Raw genomic sequence first — 16,608 nt, 5'->3', positions numbered from 1 at the left:
AGTATACTTTATGAGTGACACATTGATCAACATAATGTATATACAGATCAACTATTGATATGTTCGTATAGGTATTCCAAGACCATCAAAAAGGCAAATAAAAATACTCAAATTTAAATGCAACCTATTTATCATAAACCTATGATTTATTGTTTTTTTTTTTCTTAAATAATAACGACCGCGTATTTTAAATTTTGAAAAAACAACAACGTGAAAATATTCATCTATTTTAAGGAACTCCCATTAAAATAGATACGTGATTACTACCGAACGGGTTCCAATGAAATTAAACCGATCGTGGAGGTCCAATTTTATTATGAGGCGGGATGATCGTTATAAAGATAAATTTGTATTGTCTTATTACTTTTTTTTAAACCAAAATGCACTGGAAAATATCCATTCTGCATTAATTATATTTAGACATTGGAAATTTTATTCTATTTCAATTCGAAAATTACTACATGAGGTACCGTCCTACCACAAATACCAATTTACTATTAAATAGAGTCTATTTTAGCGTGGCAAAGTTGTTAATATCATGGGCGGTTAAAAAAAACAATAGGTTACGTATAATCCAATCATCTCGAATCCTGCGGCCCGGAAGTATTTTCTTTTTAGTCAATGTAAAATAATTCAGGACTGTTAAGTACAAATTCGACCTAAATTTTACGACCTGCAGTTTTATCGCATTTTATTAAAGACTTGTGTTAATGCAATTATTATTTTACATAAAATATTCTCACTCATTAGTACGAAATGTTTAAGTAAAACGGCCACACTAATTAAATATTCATTTTATTAAGTCTGTTGACAACCCTGGCGATTCAACTAATCGGCAGACTAATAAAAAAAATGCGATTTAAATACAAATATCGACAACCCTTCATAAAAAGCAGAACACTCGCACTCGAAAAACAATAACCAAACGTAAACAAGGAACAGAGATTGCAGCAAACAACATTTAATTACCAACCCACGCATGGGCATTAACTGTGGAGCATGTGAAACAAATCGGGTGACTCATGTGTACGTGATTGTACTACGCTCGCGACCAGGTAATCTGTGATGCGTGCGACAGGCCTTACATTATGTACAGTCTGGCACGATATTGATAACGCACGGAATTCCCGAAACAAACATAACCAGGTGTAGCACTGAATAATAATTACTCCATGTTATGTGGAAGGTGTCGCGTTATTTACATGAGGCAACCCTATTTTAATACGTTAGCGGCGCGTATTTAAGAAGCCAATGGCCTTTTGAGATATAGGGTTGTCAAGACATTAGTTTAATTAAGAAACTGAATGAAATACGAAGATGGTAAAATCACAGAATTGTCAATAATTAAAAAATAGGTAACATTTTTAAAAATGGAATCTATACTATTATATAAAGCTGAAGAGTTTGTTTGTTTGTTTGTTTGTTTGAACGCGCTAATCTCAGGAACTACCGGTCCAAACTGAAAAATTCTTTTTGCGTTGGATAGCCCTTTGTTCGTGGAGTGCTATAGGCTATATATCATCACGCTATACCCAATAGGAGCGGGGCAGTAATGGCTAATCTCAGGAACTACCGGTCCAAACTGAAAAATTCTTTTGCGTTGGATAGCCCTTTATTCGTGGAGTGCTATAGGCTATATATCATCACGCTATACCCAATAGGAGCGGGGCAGTAATGGCTAATCTCAGGAACTACCGGTCCAAACTGAAAAATTCTTTTTGCGTTGGATAGCCCTTTGTTCGTGGAGAGCTATAGGCTATATATCATCACGCTATATTCAATAGGAGCGGAGCAGTAATGGCTAATCTCAGGAACTACCGATTCGAACTGAAAAAATATTTTTGTGTTGAATAGTCCTTTGTTTGTGGAGTGCTCAAAGTTATATATCATCACGCTATGACCAATAGGAGCGGAGCAGTAATGGCTAATCTCAGGAACTACCGGTTTCAACTGAAAAATTCGTTTTGTGTTGGATAGCCCTTTATTTGTGGACCGCTATAAGCTATATATCATCACGCTATGACCAATAGGAGCGGAGCAGTAATGGCTAATCTCAGGAACTACCGGTTTGAACTGAAAAATTCTTTTTGTGTTGGATAGCCCTTTGTTCCTGGAGTGCTATAGGCTATATATCATCATGCTATAACCAATAGGAGCGGAGCAGTAATGAAACATGTTGCAAAAACGGGGAAAATTATGAGTTTTGAGAGCTTCCGTTGCCTGCGCTGCGTAAACGGTTAAAGTTATGCAACAATGATGTATGACGGGATTGTTTCACTTAAAAGTTCTAAATAATATAACAAAGTCCCCACTGCATCTGTCTGCCTTAACGTGATAAACTCATAACTACCCAACGTATTAAGATGAAATTTGGTATGGCGACAGTTTGAGACCCCGTGAAGAACATAGGCTCCCGGGAAACTACTACTTTTATAACGGAAAACTTTAGCCTAAAAAACTTTATAACGCGGGCGGAGCCGCGGGCAAAAGCTAGTGTAATATAACCATAGACTACGATGGCGGTTAGTGAATATCGACAATGACTCATCGAGCGTAACGCGACGAATTTTAATGGCATTACAATTACACGTACAAATGGGACATATTTTACATGTTTTAGTCGATTTCTGGTTATGCGAGAACGTGAGCGGGTTTAATGTCACGCAAAAAAGTACGTTACTAAATAAATTCCAATGAGTTTTATTACGTGGAGGTGTGCCATTAACCGCGTGTATCTTTAAATATTAAAAGTAATTTATTCGTATCGCCATTTTTCAAAGAATTGTGTGTTTAAAGTGTAGTTATTGTACTTAACATTGCATTTAACTGGTTTGATTTTTGCTAGGATTCTTCTTCCACGAAGGTTGGGCGGTAGTAATAAAGAACTTTTTCTACAACAAAAAAAACGCAGTTCTAATTTTCGCTATTACAGCGCGTCATAGATATTGATTTAGAGCAGTACTTTGGCCGTAAAACTGTTAAGTGTTCGATCGCTGGTTCTGGGGAAGGCTGACAAGCGTTGTGAAAGAGTAAAATGTAATCCGAAAACAATGTCGACAATAGGAAAAGTTGCCTTAAACTGTCGCCAGAATTATGCCGACATTGACTATTCTTCGATCTTAAATCGACTCATCGAAAGACTACTAACAATTGCTATTACGCGAACACTATCAGTAATGTATAAAATATACTTTGCTGGTGATGGGATATATTTTATATATGCCCGTATAACAAAGTATTAAAACCCACTATAGAGGGCCACGTGTGTCGCGCTCCGGGATCAGCCTATATATATCCGAATCCAACAGGCCGGCAAAATTGTGTCGACTGGCAAGGGGTAATCTTACTCTTCAGTCAATTAGACCCCACTTCACTTACCATCAGGTCCAGTTGGATTCACTTTGCTGTACGCGTATAACTATAAAAAAAATTACAAACTTCGCCAGTAAAGCCAATAAGCAAATAAATTAAACTTGAGCCATTAGTACTCGAGCGTACAGATAGTTAACAAAGCGGGATCCTACACGGGAGCGGTTAAGCTTTGGTTATTGGTGGGGTGGGATTGTATGGGTTCGGATGTATACTGTTATGTGCATGACACTCATACATTGATTTCGTGTTTATTGACCGGCTATTTGTGATATGGTGTCAATTAGACTCAATTTCGTTTGCGCCAGAAAGCGAGAATGTAGTTTGAATACACGCGTACGATTCGGAAACCATGTAATTATATTGTTATACAATATTTCACATAAACACTTTTACACACCCACACACGCGCACGCACGCATGCACGCACGCACGCACACACACACACAACCTTGTATACATTTATTAGACGCTATTAGATAATTATAACTCCAGATCAGCACTGCAGACCAAATTACGGGTTCTTCCTAGTTTGGCTTTAGACACTCCCATATTTTATGAAAAATGTAATATTTTATACCCTAACTCAGATTGTTAGAGTTTAAATATATTACTGTAGTTTTTTACAATAAACAAATTTATTATTATTATATTATAGTATACCAACAATAAAACAACTCATTTATTTAGGTGTCGTAAAAAAATATTGTAATTTTCATAACAGTATAAACTTAAAAGCATATCTCACAAAAATTTTAACATTATATTAACTATTTAAAATGTGTAACGTAAATGACATCGTAACTTGGAACCCGGATTTGTAACTGGTCACTAAAAACTACAAAACGAATAGAAATATAAAAAAAAAGACATAAAACCTCTTTCAAGTGACTCTTAAGACCGAAACAATGCGAACGTTACAGCACAAAGAATAATTCATAGAGCTATACCAAATAAGAACAATTGTGCACACAATAACGGATAGATGGTAATTGTTTTGTTTTACTAAAGGTCAACTTACCTTTTAGTTTTGAACTAATTATGATGAAAATCACTTGCACATAACAATACCAGTTAATTTATTAATAATAATTATAATACAAGCCACGTATTAAATACTGTCTCACTGCTAGGCACGGGCCTCCTCTACTACTGAGAGGGATAATGCGGATTGGTAGACTTCACACACCCTTAAAATTCCTCCAGAGAACTTCCCAGGTATGCAGGTTTCCTCACGATGTTTTCCTTCACCGTTAAAGCAAGCGATTGCTTTAGAAAAGTCAGTGGTGCGTGTCCTTGGGTTTTGACGCTGCGGACATTTCTCTCAGCAGTCCTTTCTGATTTGTTTACTTATAAAATAACAAACTTTCATTTCCTATGCAGTCCACAACCCTCTCAGGAATTATTAAATAACTAGCTTTTGCCCGCGGCTCCGCCCGCGTTATAAAGTTTTTCAGGCTAAAGTTTTTCGCTATAAAAGTAGTAGTTTCCCGGGAGCCTATGTTGTTCCCAGGGTCTCAAACTGTCTCCATACCAAATTTCATCTTAGTACGTTGGATAGTTTTTGAGTTTAACACGTTCAGGCAGACAGATGTAGCGGGGGACTTTGTTTTATAATATATTTTTAGAACTTTTAAGAGGAACAATCCCGTCATACATCATTGTTGCATAACTTTAACCGTTTACGCAGCGCACGCAACGGAAGCTCTCAAAACTAATAATTTTTCCCCGTTTTTGCAACATGTTTCATAACTGCTCCGCTCCTATTGGTCATAGCGTGATGATGTATAGCCTATAGCACTCCAGGAACAAAGGGCTATCCAACACAAAAAGATTTTTTCAGTTCAAACCGGTAGTTCCTGAGATTAGCCATTACTGCTCCGCTCCTATTGGGTATAGCGTGATGATATATAGCCTATAGCACTCCACGAACAAAGAGCTATCCAACGCAAAAGATTTTTCAGTTTGGACCGGTAGTTCCTGAGATTAGCCATTACTGCCCCGCTCCTATTGGGTATAGCGTGATGATATATAGCCTATAGCACTCCACGAACAAAGGGCTATCCAACGTAAAAAGAATTTTTCGGTTTGGGCCGGTAGTTCCTGAGATTAGCGCGTTCAAACAAACAAACAAACTCTTCAGCTTTATATAATAAGTATAGATTTAATGTAAATTTTAGTTAGTAATCCATTCAAGAATTGAAAAAAAAACAACATTCTTTATAGAATAAAGAGTTCTATTTTCCAAAACATTATTCCTAAACATCTTAGCGAATAACAACCTTATCGCAATGACAATGAGAATTCACTCCTTATCAACCACAACTATAACCTTTGTTTAGCAAAATTTTCCATCAAAGCATTTATCTCAGTAATTATAATAATAAACCTTTTGTTAGACTTATAAAGGACATCAGTTTTCAGATAAACTTTAGTTCATACTGAGACTGTCTCAGGATGGCGAGCGTAGTAGAATACCAAACAATACTTTGTAATTTAAGGTGTTGGATGGTGTTTCTACTGTTTATGGGCGGTCGTATGGCTTACCATCAGGCGAACGGCAAGCTCGTCTCGTCATACGAAGCAATAAAAAAAAAAAACAAATAAGACTTCAACGCTATGGTCGCGAATAAAGCCAGGTCTATTACCAAAACTTATAAAAACGTATTTTTTTCCAAAAAAAAAAATACGTTAATTAAAATGCTTTTCTTAATTCACTTGGGGCCCTTATGATGGGGAATAAAGCCACTGTATCCAAAATCTAGACGCAAGGCGTATATAAAAAGAAAAGTTGTTTCTATTTCCAAAAAACGATAGCTTTTTTATATCAAAAGTCCAAACAATGCGTAACGTGGGTGATAGTAAATTCTTTTGAATTTCAATGGACCACATTTAACTCCAGATTGGCTTTAAATCTAAAACTTAATTTATATGGAAACACTAAGACAGCTTAAAGACATTGTTTAACGATCACGATCAAAAGCAGCGAGATAGATGATCATCATCAGGTTGCTAAGTGCTGTCGTGTATTAAGCTAATCGGCTTCGATATTAATCGACCTTATTGCCTAGTATTAAGCACTGTCGTGTTCAGATTTGGATATTGAACCCAGGACACTTGGGGGGGACGAATTTCGTATCAAATACTGGAACCTCCCCCCTCCACGCCTCGCGAAACAATTTGTCGACATATTGAACTTAAATTAAAAACTATTTTGTCGATTCCTTTGAGAATAAAAAACTCAGGGTACTTTAAACATTTTATGTCTTAAGGTGACGAGCGCAGTGCTTGGAATGAAAAATCCGACGGTCTTTCTTGTTTACAGGCAGTTTTGAAACTCATAAACAATCGGACGGTTAATTTAATCTCGTCGTTTGATTCAAATAATGTATCAAGAAATTTATTTGATACTTCAAATATTTTTTTTTTTTGGACAACCAACAAAACATACACCATACATATGATTTTGATACATAAAACAATAAGTAATTGTATAATTTTATTAATATTTAATTAATTATTTAACACCAAGGATCAAAATACAATTCACTTAACAAATCCAGCCAGATATTAAATATATTCACATCTTCATACCGTACAGGCAAGCCGAATACAAATTGCGCACAAGGATCAACAACTGCAATGACGTAAGGGCGTACTACTTCCGTATAAAACGTGGGAAACGTACTGCGTCTTCTGCCATCTAGAGTTTTATGTGTTTTTAACGGTTACAATCTTATGTTAATAAGCATAAGGAACAAAGTGCCATCCATATAAATTACTCTGTTTTCTCCAAGTTTATAAGGCGTCCTGGATGTAGGAAGTGTTAAATTATGTATATACAAAATATGTGGAAAAATATTATATGTATATTTATTCAAAAGAGAATAAACACGGCGTTATGCCCTAAGCAAGAATGAAGATGCAGACTTTTTAATATGTAAAAATAATATCAGCCCTGTATAAAATAATATCATCCCTGTATATACCACCACTGCTGGGTACAGGTCTCCTCTACTGCTGAGAAGGTTTAGGTATTAATCCACTACACTGGCCCATTGCGAATCAGCAGGCGTTTTTACTATCTAGTAGTTCAGGAGTACTTTCAAATTTCCTCCATCATTTTGATTAAAACAAGCTCCATATTTAATAATATTTTTTTTAAGAAGCATTGTTTTAAATAATATCATTTATAATCAGTTTGTCTACATTAATCTTCATATTATAGATTCAGATATAATCACAAGAAGATAAATTAAATAGAACAGCCATAAAAGAAAATATTTCTCAGTTAACCCTCCATTTCTATTCGAACATATCAGGTGTAAAATACTCGACGGACGGACTATTGTGACGTTACGGATTCTCATTTCACAAAAAAGGGGTTATCTGGAAACTTCAGGTATCTGAGAAAGAAATGATTTCAAAGCGCAAATTTCCAATGCCCTATATTATATTAAGGTCGATTCATACCTACACGAGAAATCGATAATAGATTTTAGTTATAAAAACATTATGAACTCGACATTACAAACTTAATGTCAATAAGTTTAATATTAATATATTCAGAGTAATTTCCAAGGACGCATAAATTAGCGTGGGACTAGTGTCTTGCTCTTGATTCGTACTTATATATATTATAGATAATACATATAATGTAAGTGCAAAAAATGGAGATGTAAAAAGGTATACAAATGTGATAAAAACTGGTGCATTATAAAGGGTAGTAGCCAGTATCATTGTGACGCGACCGCTACAATAGGCGACGGTTTCAATATACTTAGTCAAAGTAATAAATTTCAGTTGTATTTAATTAAATAGAAACTCACCTACATTTTGACGGCCTGACCATGAAAAAAAAACATATTTTCGGGCGCCATTTTTACTTTATCTTTTTAAAGTAAACGTTGTAAATTTGAGAAACACAACGACAATGTCGTCTTTTGTTTTCTGGTAAAGACATAACATTAAAATAACACCTCATTAAACCTAAAACATGATAAAAAAACTAACTATTTTAATTCCATGTTTACTCACCGCAACATCTGCAGATGTGAACCGATCTATTACTGATAAAAGTATTTTATTTGGAACGAAAACCTGCCTTGATTGGATAGCATCCACAATCGGGCCCCTGATTACACAATTTGGGCCGATCGTATCTCGTTAGAGCCGTTAAATCTTTATTACTTTGTGGTAATAAAATTTAATTGTACCGGCAAAAATAACCGGATAACCATTGTTTCAAATCGGAGACACTAAGAGGGTATTTCACAAAATAATATATTTTCATCCCATAAGAATTTAAAAAAAGAATCATCAGGCCCTTATTCTAAGAGGTAAGCAGAGGTGCAACCTGGGCTACCACTTTCCGCATTATCACCGATCCATGACATAATAGAGCGAGCCTGAAGAAAGAAGGAAATAGAGTTGCACCTGCAATTATAACCATGAAAGGAAATCTATTTTTAGAAACCGATATTTAAAATCTCAAATGTCAAAAGTGTAGGCAGAGTTCATTACCATTTCAAAGTACGACTGCGGCCACGCAAACGCCTTATTCGGTTCACATTTTAGCTATAGAAAACTCAAGTTTACTTTTAAATAGTAATGCCTCACTTTATTAAGACTTAAAGATTAAATACAGGAGCAGCAATGGCCAAGTGTCCATATAACCGGCTTCTCTTTCGTCATTTGCGTGAAATATAAAAATGATTAGAACTATTTGTAGGTTGTGTCGGGTTTCCTTTTGGAAAATTTCATTCTTCGCCACGCTTACAGAGGAACTTCGTTCAAAAACAAAATTTATTGCAACTTGATTAGAGCGATATTTGGTTTTTCGGACAAGTCTTAGGCTTCTTTTTAAACGTGCACAGCAAAGTGACCCGACCGCGCCTGATGGTAAGTGGTGTCCAATAGAATGTCGACTGACGAGAGATGAATACCCCTCGGCAATCGCCACAATTATGCCGGCCTGTTGGTCGGATAAACATGCTGATCCTCGAACGCGACACTAAAATTGACAACTATGGTGGGTTTTGACACCTTGTCGGTCGCAATCTGGGCGGATATAAAATGGCACCCTTAATAAAATAATGACCCATTCCAAATTTGCCAATTTGTGGGAATCGTCAAACAACCAATTTCTGTTTGCGACCTTTTAATTTTTCCCTTTTTTTCATGCTATAATTTCATTTTTTACCTATCTTTAACAAGCTCCTTTTTATAGCAACTTAAAAAAAAGCTAGCAAAGAAATTTTTTCGACGACTGCCACAAATTAACAATTTTGAAATGGCCATTATTTTATTAAGAGTGCGAAATATATCCTACCAGTAAGAAAACAAATGTTTCTAAAGAAAGTTATCCCAGTAAACCCCTACCAACATAACTAAGGGATGGCGACATAAACGCCCCGACATCTGGCATTAATTCAGCTAAGAATGCATTTGTATGCGGAGGCCGGCTGTAGGACGCGCAACATTGTCAGCACTGCAATGAACTCTAATTCAATCAGCCAAAGATTGAACGTTCCAGTAAGTCCTTTGAAATGTAGGAAAGAATAAAATTGTCATTTTTTATTTTTTGTACACCTTTGCTGTTCTTTGTGAATTATCGCTTGCTTTAACGGTGAAGGAAAACATCATGAGGAAACCTGCATACCTGAGAAATTCTGTATTAGGAATTTTCGAGGGTGTGTGAAGTTTACCAACCCGCACTAGGCCAGCGTGGTGGACTAAAGCTTATTCCCTCTCAGTAGTAGAGGAGGCCCGTGCCCAACAGTGGGACAGTATATTATGATACAGGGCTGATATTATTATTTTTACTATTTGCTGTAAAAAAATACTGCGGCGTTGCTTGAGATTAGCAGTAAACTCAAATCTACCACACACACACATAAGCCTTTTATCCCCGGAAGGGTAGGCAGAGTTTCATCTAATACATCCACGAATGTATTCTGTCCCATGATGTGATAGGGGACGAGCCTATCGCCATATCGGTCACAAATTCCAGACTCCGAGCTAATGCTGGGCAGAAAAACCCAAAATCACTTGCTCGACTCAAGATTCGAACCCTCAACGCACCAGTTGTATTGTTACAACTACGCCACCAAGGGACTCCACTATCCTCCGTAACCTTTGTTACTTCCTGACAGTAATTGAACCCATTCTTAATAAATTGTATGAGGTCGTGATTAGTTCAATATCATACTAAAACGTCATTATTAGGTCATCGAGGAGGAAAACCCCATCTTGGTGACACATCCTCATGAGTCGCGCTTCGTGAACGGTCGATATGTACAGTCAGCCTCAAAAGTAGCTGAACGAATTCAGAATTGCAAAACTTCAAACGGTTTCATATATTTTAATAATAATAGTAATATCAGCCCTGTATATTATACTGTCCCACTGTTGGGCACGGGCCTCCTCTACTACTGAGAGGGATTAGGCCTTAGTCCCCCACGCTGGCCTAGCGCGGATTGGTAGACTTCACACACCCTCGAAATTCCTATAGAGAATTTTTCAGGTATGCAGGTTTCCTCACGATGTTTTCCTTCACCGTTAAAGCAAGCAATGATTCACAAAGAATACACACATAATTTTAGAAAAGTCAGAGGTGTGTGCCCTTGGGATTTGAACCTGCGGACATTCGTCTCGGCAGTCCGTTTCACAACCAACTAGGCTATCGCCGTCATATATTTTAGATAAATAAAAAAATATATATTGGCTATTCTTTTAATTCGATAATAACAAAACTATGAACGGAACATTTATCATTCCCTTCATTTCACCGAATTTCATGTTATCTCTGAGGCAAAACTATTTATAAAACCCCACTGACATTGTTTCGACCTTTAATGAAACCTCTAGTAGTATTAATCGATTGTTTTTATTTGGATATCTTACAAATACTTCTTTGAGTAATTCATTGCACAATCATTACCAATTATACAAAAGAATATTATGTATTTATTGCGTCAGTGGCGTAGTTTGTATTACGTGACTGCAGTGTTGTGGTCTGGGGTTCGACCCCGAGTTGGGAAGTGATATATTCCTATTCCATATGAGGCCGGAGTCTGGAATTTGTGCCCGATATGGCGATAGGCTCGCCCCCTATCACATGTGACGGAATACACACGGCAGAAAGTGGGTGTACCAGTTACACCTCTGTCTACCCCTTCAGGGACCTCATGGATTTATTTGTCCTTAGATTTTGTATGGCATTTACTTTTAATAAATGTTTTTAAAAATGTATTCAACTACCCTATAATAAGGTACATTATGATTCTGTAACGATATAAAGTATTCACATAGCTAAAGGTTTAATTTCTCGCATCGACTCTGAACACTTTAGGCCCGTTATTTCTGGGGCAAGTGCGGCTTTGACTTACTAACTATCAGGTCAAGTCGACTTAGCGAGATCCTCAGATGTTTTCACTTAATCCTAACTAAACTTATTTCGTATGGAGCGTTCCTTTAGGGATAGAAATTTAATTATTCAAACGTTTTTTAATAATACAGGGAATCTAGTAAATGGGGGTAAAATTGAAACTGTACAGAAGTTTAAATTTAGAATTGTAGCCAGTGTAACTACTGGACATAATGAGGGACATCATATCTCGTTTGTCGAGATTCTGTTTTAACTGAACTATTTGTATCGTTAAATATTACTGTAATTTGGAAAAAGTTACGCTGTTGAAAGGTCCACTAATCTCACTTCCTACCTACTAGTAACTTAAATGTAAAAAAATGCGATAATGTTTAAATGTTTGTTACAAGTAAACACAGAAACAGACTAACGGATTTGGATGAAATTTGGCACACAGGTAGACCAGGTCCTGGATTAACACATAGGCTTTTTGTCACGGTAATTTACTTTCATAAGAAATAAATAAATTTTATATTCTAATCACTTAAATAGATGGCGCTAGCGATCTCTACAGTGATTTAGGGATTTTTGTAGCATGTCTTTAACGCATGCGTGCCACGAGCAACACCATGTCTATCATAATTTTTATCCACAACAACCATCCTGTACCACAAAAACGTTCCATCTTAAATACATTACCACACAATTTGTATTATTCGTAACAGCGTGTTGACCGTCACGGTTCGACTCTCGGTCGACGACACGCCCGTCGAAAACTCGCAAAACTATTGTTTCTATAGAAAAAAATACGCTCTTGCCAACCCTGCGGTTTGCGTTTGGAGCGGAAAATGACTTGCGTAGATGTCATCCACCGTAAGATAATGGACGATAGAGTTACAGATTTTATAATTACCGCGGAAGTGAAATGACAATTAAGGCCGCTTTCACAAGTTCTAAGTATTATATTTGACAGTTATCGTAATAATGTATAATCAGACTGTAAAAACAGAATTAACAAAAACGTACTTTATTTCATGCCTATTAAAGTCTCTTTCTAAGGGCTACCAGCGACCACCTGGTAGCTGACAGACAATCAATGGATTAAACAGCTAATATAGATAATACTAATTTCATTATCATTTATTTGGGAACGAGATTAGAGTGACTTCTGTATTTGGTTGGCTTATACATTTGTAAAGAGTAGTATTTACTCAGTTGTGAAACAGGCCCTCCCTATAATATAATATCAGCCCTGTATTATATACTTGCCCACTGCTGAGCACGGGCCTCCTCTACTACTGACAGGGATTAGGCCTTAGTCCACCACGCTGGCTTAGTGCGGATTGGTAGACTTCACACACCTTCGAAATTCCTATAGAGAACTTCTCAGATGTGCAGGTTTCCTCACGATGTTTTCCTTCACCGTTAAAGCGAACGATAAATTCACAAAGAATACACACATGATTTTTTTAGAAAAGTCAGAGGTGTGTGCCCTTGGGATTTGAACCTGCGGACATTCGTCTCGGCAGTCCGTTTCACACCCAATTAGGCTATCGCCGCTTTTTTTTCGCTTTTTTCTATCAATGATCCCTACAATCATTGTACTCTCTATGCGGTAACACGTGCCGGTACATTGTGGTGACCGACGCGTCTCTCCTTGATTATTATTTTCGGGCTGCACTGTACCTTCTATATATAATGTCACTGCCGTGTAATTAAAAATAACCGGAGAACTAGGGTTGTCAAAATTATTTTGTTATGACGATAAAAACTAAAAAATATCTTTATCGCTTGAAGCTATTTTATGCTCTAAGAAGCAAGTAGGACTGAAATTTCGACGATTAAACGTAGGGACAGCATGTATAGTGATAACTTTTTTAATTCTGGTAAGACATTAACAACGTGAGATGTTGCATACTTCAACAGTAGCTTGCTTTTTGTCGGCCTGGCGTTTTGGATGTAGACAGAAATATTTACGTACACGCTACGCTGTATGGCTGATCATATCTATATTATCATGTATATATTGCCGGACCGCTGGGCTCGGGCCTCCTCTACTAATAAGAGGGATTATGCCTTAGTCCACCACGCGAGCCTAGTACGGATTGGCAGAGTTCACATACCCTCAATATGTTTAGTGAGAACTTCTCGAGTATGCAGGTTTTATCACGATGTTTACCTTCAACGTTAAAGCAAGCGATAAGTCACAAATAATGCAATAACTTTAGAAAATCAGAGGTGCTTGCCCTTGGGTTTTGAACCTGCGGACATTCTTCTCGGCAGTCCATTCCCAACTAGGCTATCGCAGCTCAATAATGTAGGTACCTACAAGCTAGAGTATAACTGACCACATTATGCGAAACTCAAAAGCAATAATAATACGTAGTAAAAAAAGTGCGTACTAAAGATTTCTTTGCATTACGAATAGCAATCGCGAATAGTATGCATGAGTCACTCAAAAATACCGATGTCAATGACTCAAAACAGATAAACGGTATAAACAAATAGATTTCATTGTACACATTATTTTTTTTGCATTAATATTCCACACAAGGGATAATAAACTGTATATTCTTTAATAAAAAAAAATCATATTAAACTGTTTCAAGGTTCAATATTCAGTAGCTAACATTAATATTAAAACTAAAACGTTCCTTAGATTTTTCCGCTTGTTCTTTAGAATTATAATTGCTCGCTCTAACATAGAAATGTGATAATTATCAGAACTTCATGAGGACATTAACTCGTCCCATTGTTAAAAGAAAATACGACAGCAAATCTATTAAATAGAATAAACAGGGCATTTGAACGTGTATCCGGCCATCGCATTTGCATAATGAATGCGAAATCACTAATTAACTTACCTAACAATGACACTCTAACTACTGCTAAAGATAATTCGTTCGTTTCCTTAAAAATTAAATTAATATTAAATCGTGAGAAATCTATCAAAAAAAAGGTGAAGGAACTGTAATTTATATTAAATATAATACACGGAAGAGATAAACAATCTAATTAATGAGAGTTATAAAACGGTAATAAATATCTAAAAATATCCGAATACATATTTATGCAGTTTTAAATTCGGATACACAACACCGTGCGAACGAAGCGACAGATGTTTGATTTTTAAAACTCACCAAAATTTGCGCGTTGCCATTCCTGTCGTCTACCCAGGCGACGACCAAATCAGCTCCTCTCACGTTTCTCGCAGAGTTGAAGCCCAGCGCGACGTAACCACGAGTTCTCGCTTCCAACCTGAACGTTATACTCGAATCCGAATTCACCCAGCGTAATAAAACATCGCCGTTGTCGTCTAATCTCTCCGAGTGAGCCCACGTCAAACTCGATTCATAAGACTTCGAATCGAACACATCTCTCCGATGTCTCGTTTTGTATTCACCGACGATTGCACTAGTTTTCTCGTTCTTCGCCTCTACTTGCAGTAGTCGCATCGCTTGCGTGTTTTGTTTGGGATTCGTTAACCCATTTGATATAGTATGTTGCTTAAATCTTGGCAGTTTCGCATCGCAGAGTAAAAAGATGCTTAACATTAAAGCTATTTGTAAATGCATTTCGTTTTATTGCTCGCTCATTACTTATGAAAGATCTGTAACAAAATAAAACACTTATTTAGTCGTTTAAAACTAATTTAGTAGCCGTTAAACAAGGTTAGTGACGTACAAGCCACAAATCTTTCGACTCGAAAGCTTTAATTACATCTACATTGTTAAAATAATAAAAGGTGTACAAAAAATGTTGTAGCACAAGGATGCAGTCGATAAACAGGTAACATTTCCGGCGTGGCCGCTACCACGGGCGACAAAAACTCGCGTCACACGAGTGCGGTCCCAAACTCGTTTGGTTGCCGGCCGGTAATTGTCGAGAGTTTGTGGTAGCGGCGGTCGTCTGATTAACATACTAGTCACAGTTTGGCGCCATCATCCGTATGAGTCAATAGTCTCATAAAGACGGGGCTATTCACAAAATTGCCCAATTAGGTGTTATTAACAAACACCTAGAAATTTGTTTGCGACTTCCACATTTCAGACACTGCACTTGTCTCTTCTTTATGGGTAGTGGAACTAATTTTTAATCGGTTTATATCCGTTCTATATAAACAAAAGCAGTTACAGCTGACTCGATTGGGCACTCAAAATAATAGATTTAGATTTAAGATATCGTTTCTTTTATACCTGTACTTATAATTAAAAAAAATATATTTTTATAGGAATATATAAAGATACAGATTTGTATAGGTTGTTGAGCCACTCTAACACTTATTATTATACAAAAAGCTACGAAATATAACAGGGTTACGTTCAATGCTGTAAGAAATGTTTTGTGATCTAAAATCGCATCGGTTTATTAGATGTGACATGTAGCCATGGTAATCAGTGATCTCAAACTTATAACACCAATAGATCTAATCTAAATAATATACATGCGAAAGTTTGTGCAGATTTGTCGATAATTGTATGTTCGTTAGAACTAAACACGGAAACACCTTTTCTGATTTGGTTGAAATTTGGCTCCCGATTAGACCATATCCTGAATTAACACATAGGCTACTTTTTATCTCGGTAATTTGCTTCCATGAGGATTTTATTGCATTTTAATCTGATTTTTTCAATAGATGGCGCTAGCGTCGTATGGTTTTAGGGAATTTAGAGTGATTTTTTTTATCAGATTTTTTCATAGATGGCGCAAGCAACGTATTGTTTTTGAGACTTTTGTAGCGGTAAAGGCTACACACGGACGAAGCCGCGAGCAACACCTAGCCCAACAAAAATATGAACAAGCAACACGGAAAATAAACGTGAGAATTTAATTCGGTGCAAAAAAGACGACGCCGCCATCTGCTCCCCGGG

At 36.7% G+C, this 16,608-nt stretch overlaps 1 protein-coding gene across 1 annotated transcript in view; it reads right to left on the bottom strand.

Annotated features, from left to right (window-relative positions):
• The window catches only part of LOC115442700 (MOXD1 homolog 1), a 79,694-nt gene that overhangs the window by 25,636 nt on the left and 37,450 nt on the right, over positions 1–16,608 (bottom strand). Inside the window, exon 2 of the mRNA XM_030167834.2 lies at positions 14,878–15,347. Within this exon, the coding sequence (XP_030023694.1) occupies positions 14,878–15,312 (435 nt within the window). The 5' untranslated portion in view covers positions 15,313–15,347. The remainder of the gene's footprint in view (positions 1–14,877; positions 15,348–16,608) is intronic.

The sequence above is a fragment of the Manduca sexta genome, chromosome 10, assembly GCF_014839805.1.
Source record: "Manduca sexta isolate Smith_Timp_Sample1 chromosome 10, JHU_Msex_v1.0, whole genome shotgun sequence".
Classification (NCBI taxonomy): Eukaryota; Metazoa; Arthropoda; class Insecta; order Lepidoptera; family Sphingidae; genus Manduca; species Manduca sexta.
This window is presented reverse-complemented; position numbering and strand designations above follow the sequence as displayed.